The sequence below is a fragment of the Heterodontus francisci genome, chromosome 12 (genome assembly GCF_036365525.1).
Source record: "Heterodontus francisci isolate sHetFra1 chromosome 12, sHetFra1.hap1, whole genome shotgun sequence".
NCBI classification, from domain to species: Eukaryota; Metazoa; Chordata; class Chondrichthyes; order Heterodontiformes; family Heterodontidae; genus Heterodontus; species Heterodontus francisci.
The window spans coordinates 79855200-79874848 of NC_090382.1; the positions used below are offsets into that span (position 1 = coordinate 79855200).

General features: G+C 45.8%; 1 protein-coding gene across 3 annotated transcripts in view; it reads left to right on the plus strand.

The window, feature by feature from the left end:
* Positions 1-17584, plus strand: part of LOC137375953 (cyclin-dependent kinase-like 2) — a 197917-nt gene extending 180333 nt beyond the window's left edge. Inside the window, exons 12-14 of one of the 3 annotated variants that reach the window (XM_068043723.1) lie at positions 6085-6170; positions 10785-10841; positions 17483-17584. In XM_068043723.1, coding sequence (XP_067899824.1) covers positions 6085-6170; positions 10785-10841; positions 17483-17542 — 203 coding nt within the window. In that variant the 3' untranslated portion in view covers positions 17543-17584. The remainder of the gene's footprint in view (positions 1-6084; positions 6171-10784; positions 10842-17482) is intronic. The other 2 variants (XR_010976103.1, XM_068043724.1) reach the window with 2 other exon arrangements.
* Positions 17585-19649: the final 2065 nt, after the last annotated feature.

The window sequence follows — 19649 nt, forward strand, 5'->3', positions numbered from 1 at the left end:
ATTTATCTTTAAACTTTTTTCTTGTTCACTTGGTGTTTCTTCCAAAGGTAAGGAGATCTTCAAAATTTCCTGGTCACATTCATCGCTATTTTACCATTGTTTTACCATTGTTTTACCATTGCCACCATGTTAGGATTATTGGGTTTGTATTAGCAGCATCATAGGATATCATCGAGTAAGTCTTAGACTTCGATTCTTGTTAACTAACAACTCTTTATTGTTTACAGTTACTATACAGTCTCCATAAGCCACCTAAGCTAGCATCTGTTGTTGGACAAAAGCACTAGGAATCTGGAGTAAGCTGAAGTCAGAAAGTCTTTATTACAAACATCATGCAGGGAAGAGCCTTAAATAAACAGAAGTCCCTTGAAATTTTTCAGTTACAGCAGATTAATTTATACAGCAGTTTCAGGAGGCAGTGTCCCCTTGTTTAATCAACATTTTGTGTCTTTTCCGATGATCACATTTGTGTCCCTTTACTTAATCACCTTGGTGTCTTTTTCCAATAATCACGTTTGTGTCCCTTGTATAATCACATTTGTCCCATACACACAGATAACACAACCACAGAGAGACAAACAATTTTAACACTATGAACCCTGGTAACCCTTTACGTCCCACATCACATTATAAGAAGTATTTCGGGTGCATAGTGGTTTCTGTTTCAGATTCCACTGATGAAACCGTCATTGGACAGGTTATGAAGAACTATAGCATGTTGGATACTGTGCAGTTATCAGGTCGAGCTTGGAATCCAGTGACTCCCAGCTGCTCCAGTAACTGCTTGAGAAACAACAGTTTGTTTTCTAGAAAGGAAAACAATAACCCAGGTGACAATGAAGAGGTTGATATAAAGATTCCAGCTGGTTTGAATGATGTGGAGTTCAATTTTTTTGTGTGGATGGATGATGGTATTGACATTGAATGGTACAGTCATTCAGTGATTATGTTACTGGATTAGTAATCCTGGACTACTATTCCTGTGGATTGGGGTTCAAACTTCACCATGACAGAACTTGACTTCAGTTTTTAAAAAGAATCTGTAAATAAAAAGCTGGTATCAAGTGAGCATGAAGCTGTCGGATTGTTGTAAAAACCTAACTTGTTCTTTATTGTCCTTGAAGGAAACGTAGAATAAGGATGTAAAGGGTTAATACTGAAGACAATGAGAGAGACCCCTCCCACTGCGTGAGCGAAGATGTAACAGTCATATGAGATAGGCTTGAGAAGAAGAAGGCATAGGAGCACGAAAGTCATAACAGTCATCTCATATGACTGTTACATCTTCGCTCATGCAGTGGGAGGGGTCTCTCTCATTGTCTTCAGTATTAACCCTTTACATCCTTATTCTACATTTCCCTCAAGGACAATAAAGAACAAGTTAGGTTTTTACAACAATCCGACAGCTTCATGCTCACTTGATACCAGCTTTTTATTTACAGATTCTTTTTAAAAACTGAAGTCAAGTTCTGTCATGGTGAAGTTTGAACCCCAATCCACAGGAATAGTAGTCCAGGATTACTAATCCAGTAACATAATCACTGAATGACTGTACCATTCAATGTCAATACCATCATCCATCCACACAAAAAAATTGAACTCCACATCATTCAAACCAGCTGGAATCTTTATATCAACCTCTTCATTGTCACCTGGGTTATTGTTTTCCTTTCTAGAAAACAAACTGTTGTTTCTCAAGCAGTTACTGGAGCAGCTGGGAGTCACTGGATTCCAAGCTCGACCTGATAACTGCACAGTATCCAACATGCTATAGTTCTTCATAACCTGTCCAATGACGGTTTTATCAGTGGAATCTGAAACAGAAACCACTATGCACCCGAAATACCTCTTATAATATATAAAAGCAAAATACTGCTGCTGCTGGAAATACTCAGCAGGTCTGGCAGCATCTGTGGAGAGAAAAGCAGAGTTAACGTTTCAGGTCAGTGATCCTTCTTCAGAACTGACAAATATTAGAAATGTTAAAGGTTTTAAGCAAGTAAAGCGGGGAGGGGGGGGGGTGGGGTGGTGCTGGAGATAACAAAAGAAAAGGTGTTGACAGGACAAGGTCACAGAGAATAATTGACCAGAGGGTCATGGAACAAAGGCAAATGGTTTGTTAATGGTGTGCTGAAAGACAAAATGTTAGTACAGAGAGGATGTGAATTGACTGTAAAGCACAAAGCACTCCAAGCACAAACATAAAAAAAACCTTTCAAACAGAAACAGTGGGTAGGCACAGTAGAAACAAATGGACCAAACTAAAAAAAAATAAAATAAAATAACCAAAGAAAAAATAAAAAAATAAAAAATAACTATACATAAAAAGGGGGGCTTGTCATGCTCTGAAATTATTGAATTCAATTTTCAGTCCGGCAGGCTGTTGCGTGCCTAATCGATAAATGAGATGCTGTTCCTCGACTTGCATTGATGTTTGCTGGAACACTGCAGCAATCCAAGGAGAGAAATGTGAGCATGAGAGTGGGGTGGGGTGTTGAAATGGCCAGCAACTGGAAGCTCAGGGTCCTGCTTACGGACTGAGCGGAGGTGTTCCGCAAAGCAGTCACCCAATCTGCGTTTGGTCTCCCCAATATAGAGGAGACCATATTGTGATCAGCAAATACAGTATACTACATTGAAAGAAGTACAAGTAAATCACTGCTTCACCTGAAAGGAGTATTTGGGGCCTTGGATAGTGAGGAGAGAGGAGGTAAATGGGCAGGTATTACACCTCCTGCGATTGCAGGGGAAGGTGCTGTGTGAAGGGGACAAGGTGGTGGAGGTAATGGAGGAGTGGATGAGGGTGTCGCGGAGGGATCGATCCCTTCGGAATGCTGACAGGGGAAGGGAGGGGAAGATGCGTTTGGTAGTGGCATCACGCTGGATGTGGCGGAAGTGGCGGAGGAGGATCCTTTGGATCTGGAGGCTGGTGGGGTGGAAAGTGAGGACAAAGGGAACCCTGTCGCTGTTCTGGGAGGGAGGGGAAGGGGTGAGGGTAGAGATGCGGGAAATGGGCCGGACACGGTTGAGGGCCCTGTCAACCACAGTGGGTGGGGAGTCCTCGGTTGAGGAAAAAGGAAGACATATCAGAAGCACTGTCGTGGAAGGTAGCATCATCAGAGCAGATGCGTCGGAGACGGAGAAACTGGGAGAATGGAATGCAGTCCTTACAGGAGGTAGGGTGTGAAGAAGTGTAGTCGAGGTAGCTGTGGGAGTCGGTGGGCTTATAAAGAATATTAGTAGACAACCTATCCCCAGAAATGGAGACAGAGAAGTTGAGTAAGGGAAGGGAAGTGTCGGACATGGACTATGTGAAGGTGAGAGAAGGGTGGAAATTAGAAGCAAAGTTGATAAAGTTTTCGAGTTTCGGGCGGAAGCAGGAAACGGCACCAATGCAGTCATCAATGTACCAGAAAAACAGTTGTGGGAGGGGGCCTGATTAGGACTGGAACAAGGAATGTTCAACTTATCCCACAAAAAGCCAGGCATAACTAGGACCCATGTGGGTACCCATAGCAACACCTTTTACTTGAAAGAATTGAGTGGAGTTGAAGGAGAAGTTGTTCAATGTGAGAACAAGTTCAGCCAGGCGGAGGAGGATGGTGGTGGATGGGGACTGGTTGGGCCTCTGTTCAAGGAAGAAGTGGAGAGCCCTCAAACTGTCCTGGTGGGGGATGGAGGTTTAGAGAGATTGGACGTCCATAGTAAAGAGGAGGCGGTTAGGGCCAGGGAACTGGAAATCATCAAAATGACGTAGGGCATCAGAAGAATCACGATGTAAGTGGGAAGAGACTGGACAAAGGGAGAAAAGATAGAGTCACGATAGGAAGAAATAAGTTCAGTGGGGCAGGAACAGGCTGAAACAATGGGTCTGCCAGGACAGTCCTGTTTGTGGATTTTGGGAAGGAGGTAAAAGCGGACTTCTTATAATGTTGCTTCATGCTGAGAATGTTGTCTTGATCCAGGAGCTAGATAGTGGAAATGATGTTAGACGATGTAAATTGGACCATTGTGTGTGAAAGATCAAGAGCCACACCATGACGAATGTCATTATCCATCAAAAGCACCACTTTCTTGTGCTGCTTTCTCATTCTGGTAATGTAATGCATTCTCTTCTCATTTTACTACTTCTCATATTCTCTCGTTTTGTGTATAGGTTTGATCAGGCAAGGCGCTGCAATTGTAAATACCATCAGGCTGATACTGTGTTAACAAACCCGGTGATACTTCCTCAGTCCATGCTTTAGTAGTGGATTTGCTTTAAAAATAAACAATATGGGCAGCACAGTGGTGCAGTGGTTAGCACCGCAGCCTCACAGCTCCAGCGACCCAGGTTCAATTCTGGGTACTGCCTTTGCGGAGTTTGCAAGTTTGTGATTGCATGAAACCGGGTGCTCTGGTTTCCTCCCACAGCCAAAGGCTTGCAAATTGATAGGTAAATTGGCCATTATAAATTACCCCTAGTATAGGTAGGTGGTAGGGGAATTGTGGGGATGTAGTAGGAATGTAGGATTAGTATAAATGGGTGGTTGATGGTTGGCACAGACTCGGTGGGCCGAAGGGCCTGTTTCAGTGCTGTATCTAAAAAATAAAATTTTTAAAAAGCATCCTAAATCCCATCGTTCAGACCATTGTGACTCTGATGCATCTATTGGCCAGAATTTTACTCTTGACAGACAGGAGCCTTCCACCGGGCCTGGGATCGAGACCTCATTTTATTGTCCCCAGGCACTTAATTGGTCTGAGGTGGGACTTCCACCTCATTGAGCCAGGAAGTCCTGCCTAATGGAGCTGCCAGCCAATCAGCGGGACAACAGCTCTTAGTCCCAGCAGCGCCGCCGGGTGCGGTGACCACTGCTGGGACTCCAACCCAGCTTCAGAAAGAAGAGGAAGGACGGCCCCGGGAAAAGGTAAGCTTTTGGGGCCTCGCCTGGGGTGATTATTCAGGCCCCAGCGAGGCAAGGGTGGTCGATTCTGGGGGCAGGGGGGTGGGTTGGGCGTTGGTGGTGGTTGGGCCATCAGGAGGGCCCCCCCCCCCAGGCCATCAGAAAGCCACCTACTTTTAACAGCCGGCTTTTCAAAGGCCTAGGCCGCCTGCTTGCCAACGGTAAAATCCCCGTGGCGGTGGGCAAAAGCCCTTAAGTGGCTGTTAACTGGCCACTTAAGGGCCTTGATTGGCCTGGGGCAGGCGGGCTATTCTTGCCACCGCTGCCCCACATAAAATGGCAGTGGAGGCAGGAGCAGGTCGGGAAGGGCCCCCTGAGCCTCCCACTCCATTTTACGTCCCACTACCCCCCCGTCATCACTATCCCACTCTTTGCAGGGGCATAAAATTCCACCCATTGTCTTTCATGGTTTTCAGGATCTCCATTCCTTTCTTCATTGAGGATCCAGGGCCCAGTGGGATGGCAGTAGTTGCGTCTCAGGTCTCTAGCACATACCAGCTCTCTAGTTTTGCACCTCAAAACATGAGACATGGGAAACAACACCAGACTTCCCAGAACAAACTCCAGAGGCAATAGGTCCTTACAATGGGAGGAGGGCCATTTGATTTCCATGAGTTGTTGGTGTATCATCAGCAATTAATCACTTTTATGACACTGGCCTTCGACTGTATCTAGGAAAAACCAAGGTGAAAGAAAGACACATGCAGTCACCTACAGGAAGCTTAATGTTAGCAAAAATAGGCTGGCTTGTGTACTGTTTGGACTTTAATATATGCAAATTGAATGTGCGCTGATGTTGGAGTTTGTTATTTATGATATTTAGAGTCATCCAGGAAAGGGCGGACTTATTTAGTGATGATTATTGGCATGCTCGTGTAGCAGCAAAGTCGACTGATATGTTATCAGAGACCATCTCTAGTATGGTAATTAATTATTCCATGGCCGTAAAGGGGCTGGGGTCAGACAGCATCTCAGACATAGGCAAAACAGCCCATTGGCTTCACCTACACAGGTACAACAATCCAACAATAACCCCACACCTATATGTTCATCAAGTGTTCGTTATACTAGGTTACATTCAAGTTGTTTGAATGGATCAATAAAATTTGTTATTTACAAACTGGTATTTTAATTCCAGGAAAATGCAAGATGCTAAAGAAGGAATTGAGAATCCCTTCATTGGTGACATCTGACCAGGATCAAACTAGAAATGCTCCTCACCAGGTAAAGTGATAATATATAATAATAGAAACTATAAATATTCAACATTTTTGTCAAAAATTCTGATTTTTATAATACTTTTTGCCTTCCTTCTCTCAGCGGGTTCCTCCCCTGGCTGAGTAGGGAGGAAATGCAGCCTCAGTTCTTTGCCAATGTTCTTTTGAAATCAAACTGCTCAAACATTGGTGAGAGGGGTCTAGGTCACTTTCCCTTTGATTTTACTCCCCTCCTTGACTAAGGGTGTGAGGCCATAGGGTATACTCTCTAAAACTTCTGACATTAATATGATATGACATTAATATGTCCTTTAAGGAAGGACATCTGCTGTCCTTACCTGTTCTGGCCTACATGTGACACCAGACCCACAGCAATGTGGTTGACTCTTAATGCCCTCTGAAATGGCCTAGCAAGCCACTCAGTTGTATTAAACCGCTACAAAGTCAATAAGGAATGAAACCGGACAGATCGCCCGGCACCGACCAAGGCACTGGAAACGACAAGGGCAAACCCAGCCCCTTCGACACTGCAAGGTCCTCCTTACTAACATCTGGGGGCTTGCGCCAAAGGTGGGAGAGCTGTCCCACAGACTAGTCAAGCAGCAGCCTGACATAGTCAGACTCACGGAATCATATTTTACAGACCATATCCCAGACACCGCCATCACCATCCCCGGGTACGTCCTGTCCCACCGGCAGGACAGACCCAGCAGAGGTGGCAGCACAGTGGTATACAGTCGGGAGGGAGTTTCCTTGGGAGTCTTCAACATCAACTCCAGACCCCATGAAGTCTCATGGCATCAGGTCAAACATGGGAAAGGAAATCTCTTGCTAATTACCACCTACAACCACCCTCCACCACCCCGCCCCCACCCACCCCCCCCTCAGCTGATGTGTCAGTACTCCTCCATGTTGAACAGCACTTGGAGGAAGCACTGAGGGTGGCAAGGGTGCAAAATGTTCTCTGGGTGGGTGACTTTAATGTCCATCACCAAGAGTGGCTCGGTAGCACCACTACTGACCGAGCTGACCGAGTCCTAAAGGACATAGCTGCTAATCTTGGTTTGTGGCAGGTGGTGGGGGAACCAACAAAAGGGAAAACATACTTGACCTTGTCCTCACCAATCTGCCTGTTGCAGATGCATCTGTCCATGACAGTATTGGTAGGAGTGACCACCGCACAGGCCTTGTGGAGATGAAGTCCCATCTTCACATTGAGGATACCCTCCATCATGTTAAGTGGCACTACCACCGTGCTAAATGGGATACATTTTGAACAGACCTAGCAACTCAAAACTGGGCATCCATGAGGCACTGTGGGCCATCAGCAGCAGCAGAATTGTACTCAATAACAATCTGTAACCTCATGGCCTGGCATATTCCCCACTCTACCATTACCATCAAACCGGGGGATCAATCCTGATTCAATGAAGAGTACAGGAGGGCATGCCAGAAGCAGCACCAGGCGTACCTAAAAATGAGATGTCAACCTGGTGAAGCTACAACACAAACAGCGTAAGCAGCATACGATAAACAGAGCTAAGCGATCCCGCAACCAACGGATCAGATCTCTCTGCAGTCCTGCCACATCCAGTTACGAATGGTGGTGGACAATCAAACAACTATCAGGAGGTGGTGGCTCCACAAATATCCCCATCCTCAATGATCCATCTCGGCCTCCTGAAGTCGCCAGCATCACAGATGCCAGTCTTCAGCCAATTTTATTCACTCCACGTGATATCAAGAAACGACTGAAGGCACTGGATACTGCAAAGGCTATGGGCCCTGACAACATTCCGACAACAGTACTGAAGGCCTGTGCTCCCGAACTGGCCGTGCCCCTAGCCAAGCTGTTCCAGTACAGCTACAACACTAGCATCTACCCGGCAATGTAAAGAATTGCCCAGGTATGTCCTATACTCAAAAAGCAGGACAAATCCAACCCGGCCAATTACCGCCCCATCGTCTACTCTCGATCATCAGTAAAGTGATGGAAGGTGTCGTAGACAGTGCTATCAAGCGGCACTTGCTTAGCAATAACCTGCTCAGTGATGCTCAGTTCCTGACCTCATTACAGCCTTGGTTCAAACATGGACAAAAGAGCTGAACTCAAGACATGAGGTGAGAGTGACTGCCCTTGACATCAAGGCAGCATTTGACGGGGCATGGCATCAAGGAGCCCTAGCAAAACTAGAGGCAATGGGAATCAGGGGGAAAACACTTCGCTGGCTGGAGTCACACCTAGCGCAAAGGAGGATGGTTGTGGTTGTTGCTCCAGGACATCACTGCAGGAGTTCCTTAGCATAGTGACCTAGGCCCAACCATTCTCAGCTGCTTCATCAATGACCTTCCTTCAATCATAAGGTCAGAAGTGGGGATGTTCGCTGATGATTCCACAATGTTCAACACCTTTTGTGACTCATCAAATACTGAAGCAGTCCGTGCAGAAATGCAGCAAGACCTGGACAATATCCAGGCTTGGGCTGATAAGTGGCAAGTAACATTCGCATCACACACGTGCCAGGCAATGACCATCTCAAACAAAAGAGAAATTAACCATCTTCCCTTGACATTCAATGGCATTACGATCACTGAATCCCCCACTATCATCATCCTGGGGGTTACCATTGAACAGAAACTGAACTGGACCAGCCATATAAATACCGTGGCTACAAGAGCAGGTCAGAGGCTAGGAGTCCTGCAGCGACTATCTCACCTCCTGACTCCCCAATGCCTGTCCACCATCCACAAGGCACAAGTCAGGAGTGTGATGGAATACTCTCCACTTGCCTGGATGGGTGAAACTCCAACAACACTCAAGAAGCTTGACACCATCCAGGACAAAGCAGCCCGCTTGATTGGCACCCCACCCACCACCTTCAACATTTACTCCCTCCACCAACAATGCACAGTGGAAGCAGTGAGTACCATCTACAAGATGCACTGCAGCAACGCACAAAGGCTCTTTAGACAGCACCTTCCAAACCCGCGACCTCTACCACCTAGAAGGACAAGGGATGTTTGGGAACACCACCACCTGCAAGTTCCCCTCCAAGCCACACATCATTCTGACTTGGAACTATATCACCGTTCCTTCACTGTCGCTGGGTCAAAATCTTGGAACACCCTTCCTCGCGGCACTGTAGGTGTACCTACCCCACAGGGGCTGCAGATGTTCAAGAAGTCAGCTCACCACCACCTTCTCAAGGGCAATTACGGATGGGCAATAAATGCTGTCCTATCCAGCGATGCCCACATCCCATAAATGAATAAATTTTTTTTAAAATGATTGATACCAAGGCGCAGATTTCAGATTTCACTGCTAGGAGCATGGTTCTACACTCTGCCCAATTTTTCATTCCACTGAAGTCAATGAAAAGTAAAATCTGGTGACATGTATAATGGGTAGTTAATCTGTCATCACCTGGTGGTGAAAGTTTACCATATCAAAAAGCAGAGTGACATATCCCATGTTCTAGCATACTTGGCGATGTGCCACAGATTTCTCAGTACCTCTGGAAGACTGCCACAAAACGCACTTTTTAAATTTAATTTCTTTAATTAGTTTTTTATATCAGATGGAATCACTATCAAGGATTAGGTAATAGCGACCATTTAGTCATTTAGACTCTCACCATTAAGTTGCCTTCTGGTACTAGGAATTGTGATCATCAATAATGCAAAAATTTACCCTGACTGGGCAACTTAATCATCTGTCGCATCAATTTTTAATGTCGCGTCAAGAAACCTAACCCACAATTCTCTATTATTTTTCAGTCCAATTTCCAATAAATTGCTCTTCATTTCCTTTCTTCTCTCAATGGGCAGGATTTTCCCACCGGATTCAGGACACCGACGTCAGAATCAAATGGGGTTCCCACACCCGCAATTGCTGGGGGAGCTATTTTCCCAGAGGCAGCCTCCTAATTGGCTACCTCCATGCTCGTCATCTTAAGGACGGCAGGCGGACACCTGATACTGCGGGCCCACTCAGAGGCTGGCAGCTCTCAAGCCTCAGCAGCCCCAAAATGGAGGCACCCTTGGAGGCATAAATTTAAACTATAAATTGAGAGGGCACAAACAGGCAGGCCCCTCGGAGCAGAGGGGAAGCCCCTCCAGTGACAGTGTTTGGGCCAGGGGCCCAGCCTTTGCTGCTGGCAGCCACCTCTTTGGGGGATGGAGCCTTTGGCTTCGATAGCCCCCCAGCCTGCTGCAGGGAGGCCGTCTCCACTGAGGCATTTTGTCAGCAGGCCCTGTAAGGCACCCCTTGTTGTGGCCTTAATTAGTTAAACTGGCTTCCCGTCTCCGTTCAGCGGGCAGTTGATCTGCATCCTGGTCCACCTTTGGGAAACAGTGGTGGGAATGCGTCGGGGAGCTGTCCCAACATTGGTCCCAACTATTTTCCTTGCATCCCCACCCTCCACCCCCACCTCCAAGCCTGCCACCACGGGCCAGGAAAAGTTTGCACCTGTTCTTGATTTATTAGGAATAGTGTTCCAGATTCAGTGCTGACACTGATTCCTAACTGCATCAATAACTATTGTTTTGTTTCATTATTTAAATGCACTGCAAAGGCTGTAAGCAGAGTATCACTAGAGCTGCCATTTTTTAATTTATACAGGAGCAGAGTGACGTCCACTGGTCGTATCATGAGCTCACAAGGCTGTTTCCTGCTTTGGTACATATATATATATGTATTGAACCACATACATCATGAGTCATTACTATCTTGAGAGGAGGGGAGTAAACTAGAAACAAAAAAGAAATTGGGGATAAAATCCCTGATCTATGCAGAGTTTACTGATCTCAGGGGAAACATGTCCCCAGTGCCCCTGGGTTAGGGTAGGTAAAATTAGTCAGGGTTCCTGCTCCTAATTACGGTCCAGTGAACACTGCTGGCAGTGTGCTTGTGGATGTCTGGCAAGGACAGTGTCAAGCTCACTGTAATGCTCCCTGTGGTGAAATAACTTACTGACAATCGCCATCAAGGTTCGTGGACAATACGAGAAGGTAACTATTGCAAATGACAGCAAATCCCAGCAAGGAGGCAAAGTCTTCAGGAGAGAAAGGGAGGGGAGAAATATTCTGAGACCAGTTGAACATCAGGGTTAATCTTTAGAGAATATTAATCTTCATATTACATTGCTTTCATTTGATTTTTTAAAATGGAGCAGTGCTCTAGTAAAGAATACTGCCTCTTTAAAAACACAGTTAGTGGAAGTATGTGAATTCACAACATATTGCAGTTGGAGGTCACATTTATGCATCAGATCTACCTTGTTTGGCCAGTAGATAGCACCTAAGTCCATACCAATTTCCAACCAGCCTTCTAGGCCCATAGATACACTTATGGGAAAAGTCAATATATATTCCCAGTTGATTGCCAATATCAATTACACAAAGAATGTTTTCTTCAAATGTCTCATAGATAATAGGCAGTGCTATGAACTTACTACCAATGGGCCTCTCTGTAGATAGCTAGCTATGACTGGGACTCCTTACCTTTCAGGACTATAAAGAAAAAAAGGACTTGCACTTAAGAAAGACTTGCATTTTTATAGCACCTTTCACGACCACCAGATGTCTCAAAGTGCTTTACAGCCAATGAAGTATTTTTGAAGTGTAGTCACTGTTGTAATTTAGGAAACACAGCAGCCAATTTGTGCACAGCAAACTCCAACAAACAACAATGTGATAATGATCAAGTAATCTGTTTTTGTGATGTTGATTGAGGAATATTGGCCAGGACACCCAGGATAACTCCCCTGCTCTTCTTTGAAATAGCGGCAGGGGATTTTTTTACATCCACCTGAGAGAGCAGACAGGCCCTCAGTTTAAAGTCTCATCTGAAAGATGGCACCTCCAACAGTGCAGCACTCCCTCAGTATTGCACTGGAGTGTCAGTCTTGATTTTTGTGCTCAAGTCCCGGAGTGGGACTTGAACCTTCTGACCCAGAGGCAAGAGCGCTACCAACTGAGCCACAGCCGACACATAAACTGAAAGTGAACATCTTTCAAGGACTTCAGAATTTAACAATTATTTTTTAAAATCCGATTATTGTGGTGGCTGGTTCATTTTTCTGTCTTTATATTATACAATATGACAAACCCACTGTTTGCTTTGTAATGTTTGTGGGTTTTATGTACGATGACTTTCTGATTTCAGCAAGATTCTCAGAGTTGGGGGGGGGGGCGGGGAAGAGCCAAGTGGATGTGAGGCATTTCCCCAAAGGAGGGTTAGCTAGTTTCCTTGTGATGTGGTGATACGCTGGTACTCAATCTGTTGTAGCTCACATGTATCATCTCACCTGTGATCCCATGTGGGGGCGTTACTGATTTCCCTCATTCTATCAGTGGCACTTAATAGTGGAATTCAGCACTTGTACAGAGATAGAGAAAAAGGTCAGAGGGAGAGTCAAGGTAGAGTATTCTTGTGCACCTCATTGTACTCAGCAGAAGTAGAGTTGCCAGCCATAGGATTTTGAACCAGAAAGTTGTTTTTTGAGTGATGTGTCTGGAAATTTCAAATCAAACATTGCAAGTCAACTCATTAGCCCATCCTACGCTCCACCAGTATCCTAAAACCTGTCCAGTGTTAGGCTTGGCAAAGGTGGTAAACCTAAATCAAAGAGCAGAAGTGGTAGGTGCCTTGAAGCACATTGCCCTTTTGGTCAGGGTAAGGTGTGAGATGGGAGTGACCAAAACACAGAGATGAGCAGGGAAACAATTTCAGAGCTCAAATGGATTTAAAGGGCTATTTTCATCAGGTTAAAATGCCTTGCAAACCACATTCCCTGTTTTATAAACACATGTTTGGAATGGCATCCTTGGTGTACACCACACATCATGGGCTGAATTTTGTGAGGTGGGAAGAAGTCCTGCTGCCAGGACCTAAAGTAGGAGCTAACCATGCTCCAACGGGTGGCTGAGGCGCCCTCAAAGACAGGTAGATTGCTTTGGGGAAGCCGGGGCCAGGCAGGCAGGCAAGCCTTGGTGATCGCGGGGATGGGGGGACTATTCCAGTGGCAGAGCAGCCATTGCCTCCAGGGGATCCCTCCTTAGGCCGTGGCCCATCAAGGAGGGCCACCCCCCCAGAACCTGCTAGGAGGTCACCAGGGTTTACCTGGTGGTCTCCCCATACGGTGGTGGCCCCTCCCGATGCTGATAAAATACCAGCGGGGTCAGGAGGTGACCCTTAACTGGGCAATTAATTGCCTCAATTGGCTCTCCAGTGGGCAGTTGCGCCGCTGAGGTTCCTGTTGCTGTTAATATGCCTTGGCAGCGGGAAGATGCCGGGCTTCCCTCTGGACGCCTTACCCCAACAATGCTGCGTAAGCAGCATGCGATAGACAGAGCTAAGCGATCCCATAACCAATGGATCAGATATAAGCTCTGCAGTCCTGCTACATCCAGCCAGAATGGTGGTGGACAATTAAACAACTAACTGGAGGAGGTGGCTCCACTATTATCCCCATCCTCAATGATGGGGGAGCCCAGCACATCAGTGCGAAAGATAAGGCTGAAGCATTTGCAACAATCTTCAGGCAGAAGTGCCGAGTTGATGATCCATCTCGGCCCCCTCCTAAAGTCCCCAGCATCACAGATGCCAGATTTCAGCCAATTCGATTCACTCCGCGTGATATCAAGAAACGACTGAAGGCACTGAATACTGCAAAAGCTATGGGCCCTGACAATATTCCGGCAATAGTACTGAAGACCTGTGCTCCAGAACGTGCCGCGCTCCTAGCCAAGCTGTTCCAGTACAGCTACAACACTGGCATCTACCCTACAATGTGGAAAATTGCCCAGGTATGTCCTGTATACAAAAAGCAGGACAAATCCAACTCGGCCAATTACCGCCCCATCAGCCTACTCTCAATCACCAGTAAAGTGATGGAAGGTGTCATCAACAGTGCCATCAAGCGGCACTTGCTTAGCAATAACCTGCTCAGTGACGCTCAGTTTGGGTTCCGCCAGGGCCACTCAGCTCCTGGCCATGTGTTGGACAACCCTGATCCAGCCCATGATATGCTGTGGTAAATATCCCAGGAAATGCTTCTTACAGCCTGGGAGACCTGCGCCTTCAAATTTTGCACCGCCATAGTGCTCCTCCACCATTCTGTGTCATCAGCATGGCATAGAGATGCACCCCAAATCCTCAGGAGTGACCAGTAATGGGTCCAGCATGTGGAGAGGAGAGAGACAAGTCAAGGTGAGGTTAACTGAGTGAACAGAGACTATGGGGACTCAGGGAGAGGGCAGCAGATTGGGACTCGGGAGGGTGGTGGCATATTGAGACAAATGCGGGCAGATGGGGACTCAGAGTAGGGGTGGCGTATTGGGATGCAAGTGGGGAGGGAGACAGATTGGGACTCGGTGGGATGGAGTGTGTGGTGAGTGTCTGGTGTGGGGGAGTATGGCAGAAAAGGACAAGTGGGAGACAGATTGGGGCTCGGTGGGGCAGGGGAGTGTGCCAGAACAGGACAAGTGGGTGACAGATTGGGACTCAGAGTGGGGGTGGCAGCTTGGGACTGGGGAACAGCAGATTTGGACAAAGGGCTGTGATGTGGCACTTTGAGACCTGGGTGGGCTAGCAGATTGGGACAGGAAGTGGGAAGAGCAGATTGAAACTCAAGGTGATGAGATTGGCACAGGATGGAGATTCAGGAAATTGTGACTTGGGAAGGGAGATTTAGGAGATTGGGCCAGGGGTTAGAGGGTGACTGGGGGTGAAGCAGAAGGGCTCAGAGACTGAGCAATAGGAGTTGAGCTTGGGGGAGAAGGGGAACTATGGAGTGGGGTCAGAAGAGGGCGGCACAATGGCGCAGTAGGGTGGCACAGTGGCGCAGTGGCTAGCACCGCAGCCTCACAGCTCCAGCGACCCGGGTTCGGTTCTGGGTACTGCCTGTGCGGAATTTGCAAGTGCTCCCTGTGACCGCATGGGTTTTCTCCAGGTGCTCCGGTTTCCTCCCACATGCCAAAGACTTGCAGGTTGATAGGTAAATTGGCCATTGTAAAAAATTGCCCCTAGTATAGGTAGGTGGTAGGAGAATTGAGGGGAGGTGGGGATGTGAGAGGGAAAAATAAGATTAATATAGGATTAGTATAAATGGGTGGTTGATGGTCGGCATTGACTCGGTGGGCCGAAGGGCCTGTTGCGGTGCTGTATCTCTCTATGACTCTATGACTCTATGACCTCATTACAGCCTTGGTTCAAACATGGACAAAAGAGCTGAATTCAAGAGGTGAAGTGAGAGTGACTGCCCTTGACATCAAGGCAGCATTTGACAGAGTATGACATCAAGGAGCCCTAGCAAAACTGAGGTCAATGGGAATCAGGGGGAAAACCCTCCGCTGGCTGGAGTCATACCTAGTGCAAAGGAAGATGGTTGTGGTTGTTGGAGGTCAATCATCTGAGCTCCAGGACATCACTGCAGGAGTTCCTCAGGGTAGTGTCCTAGGCCCAACCATCTTCAGCTGCTTCATCAATGACCTTCCTTCAATCATAAGAACAACAAAGAACAAAGAACAGTACAGCACAGGAACAGGCCATTCGGCCCTCCAAGCCTGCGCCGATCTTGATGCCTGCCTAAACTAAAACCTTCTGCACTTCTGGGGTCCGTATCCCTCTATTCCCATCCTATTCATGTATTTGTCAAGATGCCTCTTAAGCGTCTCTATGGTACCTGCTTCCACCACCTCCCCCGCAACAAGTTCCAGGCACTCACCACCCTCTGTGTAAAGAACTTGCCTCGCACATCCCCTCTAAACTTTGCCCCTCTCACCTTAAACCTATGTCCCCTAGTAACTGACTCTTCCACCCTGGGAAAAAGCTTCTGACTATCCACTCTGTCCATGCCGCTTATATCTTTGTAAACCTCTATCATGTCGCCCCTCCACCTCCTGACTCCCCAAAGCCTGTCCACCATCTACAAGGCACAAGTCAGGAGTGTGATGGAATACTCTCCACTTGCCTGGATGGATGCAGCTCCAACAACACTCAAGAAGCTCAACACCATCCAGGCCAAAGCAGCCCATTTGATTGGCACCCCATCTACAAACATTCACTCCCTCCACCATTGACGTACAGTGGCAGCAGTGTGTACCATCTATAAGATGCACTGCAGCAATGCACCAAGGCTCCTCAGACAGCACCTTCCAAACCCGAGACCTCTACCAACAAGAAGGACAAGGGCAGCAAATACATGGGAACACCACCACCTGCAAGTTCCCCTCCAAGTCACACACCATCCTGATTTGGAACTATATCGCCGTTCCTTCACTGTCGCTGGGTCAAAATCCTGGAACTCCCTTCCTAACAGCATTGTGGGTATACCTACCCCAAATGGACTGCAGCGGTTCAAGAAGGCAGCTCACCACCACCTTCTCAAGGGCAATTAGGGATGGCAATAAATGCTGGCCTGGCCAGTGACACCCACATCCCATGAATGAATAAAAAAAAACACATTACCAGCCCTCTTGCCTCCCAGCCCATCGCCATATGGCTGGCAACATTCAGTCCCGCCAAATTTTACAGACTTTTATTAATATTACCAACAGAAAAAAATTTAAAAACACAACTCTGCCTGATGCCTGAAGTGTTAACAGACTGGCAGTCAGCAAAGTGACACCATTTTCAGATGGATGAATACCTTTTTCTACGTATGGAAACTGAGAGGGGTAGTTTTTGACTTTGTGTGATCATACAAAACAGGTGATAGTGAATGGGCAACCCATTTTCCATCTCTGCTAACAGGCTGCCCATCCACTATCACTCATTTTATATTGTCGCTCAAAGTCAAAATTATCCCCAGCCAGTTTTAAAGTGTGCCTTAAACAAATACCAATCACTCTTTAAAGGTAATTTTACATTGTAATAATGGTTTGATGGATATATCATTATACTGGACACCTGCCACTATTTCTGCCTCTTTATATTTCCATCCACCATTGATCTCTGTCAGATACTGGGCTGAAGCTGAGCTGGAAAAACTGGCAGCAGCTCACAAGTCTCGTAAAAAAGTTGGTCTCTGCTGCTGATGGAACAAAGTGAAGAAGGCAATTTATATTTCTAACACTAATGTCTGGAGAACAGTATTTGCCACTGGCTGCAGTTTCATTATATTAAATGTTGACTTCAAACTGGAGGTTTTGCTCCTTTGGTGTCAAATCATTCTGGAAAGCGTTTCCTGGGTGATGCTTTGTTCTGTCAGCTCTTTGTGCTTTCAAAATAGAGTATGACTGATTGCAGTCAGATGTTTATAGAACATTTTTAAGCAGGAGAGCAATTTTTCATATTATTTTTGGTTTGATTTTTAGGCCACAGGAGATTCACAGAAAGCCAGGAACTCTGCATGTAGAATGCATTGCCCAGGATAAAAGATTTCCATATAATAAAGTCTGCCACTTCTGATAGAAAGATTTGTGTCACATTTATTTTAGCTGAATTAAAATAATACTTTATTGAAAACCCTTTAGTTTCAGCACCTTCTTTCTCTGTCCATTAGGATAAACTACAGAGGAAGACAAAATCTAGGTGTATGCATGCTAAGCACTCACTCGTATTAGATTCTTTGATTAATTGATATATACATTTGATGCAAAACCACCATTTCATGAGGTGTAATGTGTGGCTGTGCTGTGGTCAGGATGATATTAGGAATGTACTCATACATTTTATGGTAAGCTATGCCACTCACCACTCTATTTAGGAGACATTATTGGTACCTGTTGCCTGCTGAATAAGAGCTCAAACCCACACTTGTCAGTTGTCTAACGATCAAATGTCCATACTGATAATGGAAGTTAAGCAGGGGTCAAGTTAGCTCCAAGATTATATGCCTAGTGATGGAAGATTTGAACAGTCAAACTGCTATGATGAAAGTCCTGACCCAGCCAGACCTGCATTCCTCTAAGGCACTGATTATGATGGGTTACGGGGTTAGCAGTGGTGGCTGGGGGAATGTACAGCTCCTACAAAATCTCCAATGGTAATTGCAAAACCTTAGAAACCAATCAAGTCCTCATTCACCCATATTTGTATATGGGTGCCAGAGAGCTGCTGATCTCATGACTAATCTGTTCTTTTATTCTCCTGGACTTGTGCCTGATTCTCAAAATTTGGGTGATGCAGTAGCACAGGTGGAAACTATTCTCAAACAGGCAATCACTCAGAAAACGACAGTTCATATCAATAAGAGCTACAAAAGATGTAATCCTGTATATATTGCATAATGATGATGGAAGAATCTCTGGAGTATTTAGCTTGTTATTCACGGGTGTTATGGATCTCCATAAAGAGCAAAGAATGCAGTTTATAGTGTCATGGGACTAATTGCATCATTGCCACCTGTTTTGTGGTTGATTGTAATGCAAGGATTCTGGCATCATCCATGCAATGGATATATTCTAACGTTAGCTAATGTCTGATATTGATCAATGCTTTCGGATTAAAGATGCATGAACAAGGTGTACTTCCAGTAGAAAGTACTAATGGGCTAAAAGTGCATATCGAGCACTGCTCTGAAGTTTGTGATTATCCAAAAATAGCTCCATAAAAATTAATGAAAAATGCAAGAAAAGGCAGATTTTTAATATGAATTATGCAAGATAGGGGGAAATTGAAACGGTGGTTACTATCCAGGCAGTGAGTCAGCTGCTTGAGCATGGTATGATGAATATTGCAGTGGAAATTTCAGGCTTGTCACAGAGACTGTGACTCAGGTATGGCCTGGCCCACAAAGACCTTTAGAGACAGTCAGCCATCTAACATGCAGCACCAATGACAATGGAGTTCACCATTACCCTTAACACTAATGTCACAGGACTTTTCAAATCATAATTGGGATACCTCAGAATTTGGATACTTTATGTTTACTTTTTAACAGTTCATCCCATCTTTCCATAAATAATAATGAGAAGCAAATATTTAACTCAGTTTAGACAAAAGAATAAAATATAGCCTGTGAGTGGGGAAGAGTGGAAGGAGCTATACTACAGTCAGAATTTTCCATTCTGTTACAGAGGCAAATAGGTGAGTGATAGTGGTGGGAGAAGTGGTGAGAGTTTCAATTATAGGGATAAACAACCTATTTTGCAAGCTTGTACATGAGTCCTGAATAGTGTGTTGCTTTCCTGATGCCAACAACAACAACTTGTATTTATATAGCACCTTTAATGTAATAAAACTTCCCAAGGCACATTGAAGGAGCATTATAAAACAAAGTATAACACCGAGCCACATAAGGAGATATTAGGTCAGATGACCAAAAGTTTGGTCAAAGAGCTAGGTTTTAAGGAGTGTCTTAAAGGAGGAAAATGAGGTAGAGAGGTGGAGAGGTGTAGGGAGAAAATTCCAGAGCTTGGGACCTAGACAACTGAAGATGCAGCCACCAGTGATGGAGCGATTAAAATCAGGGATGCACAGAAGCCAGAAATAGAGGAGTGCAGATATCTTGGAGGGTTGTGGACTGGAGGAGATTACAAG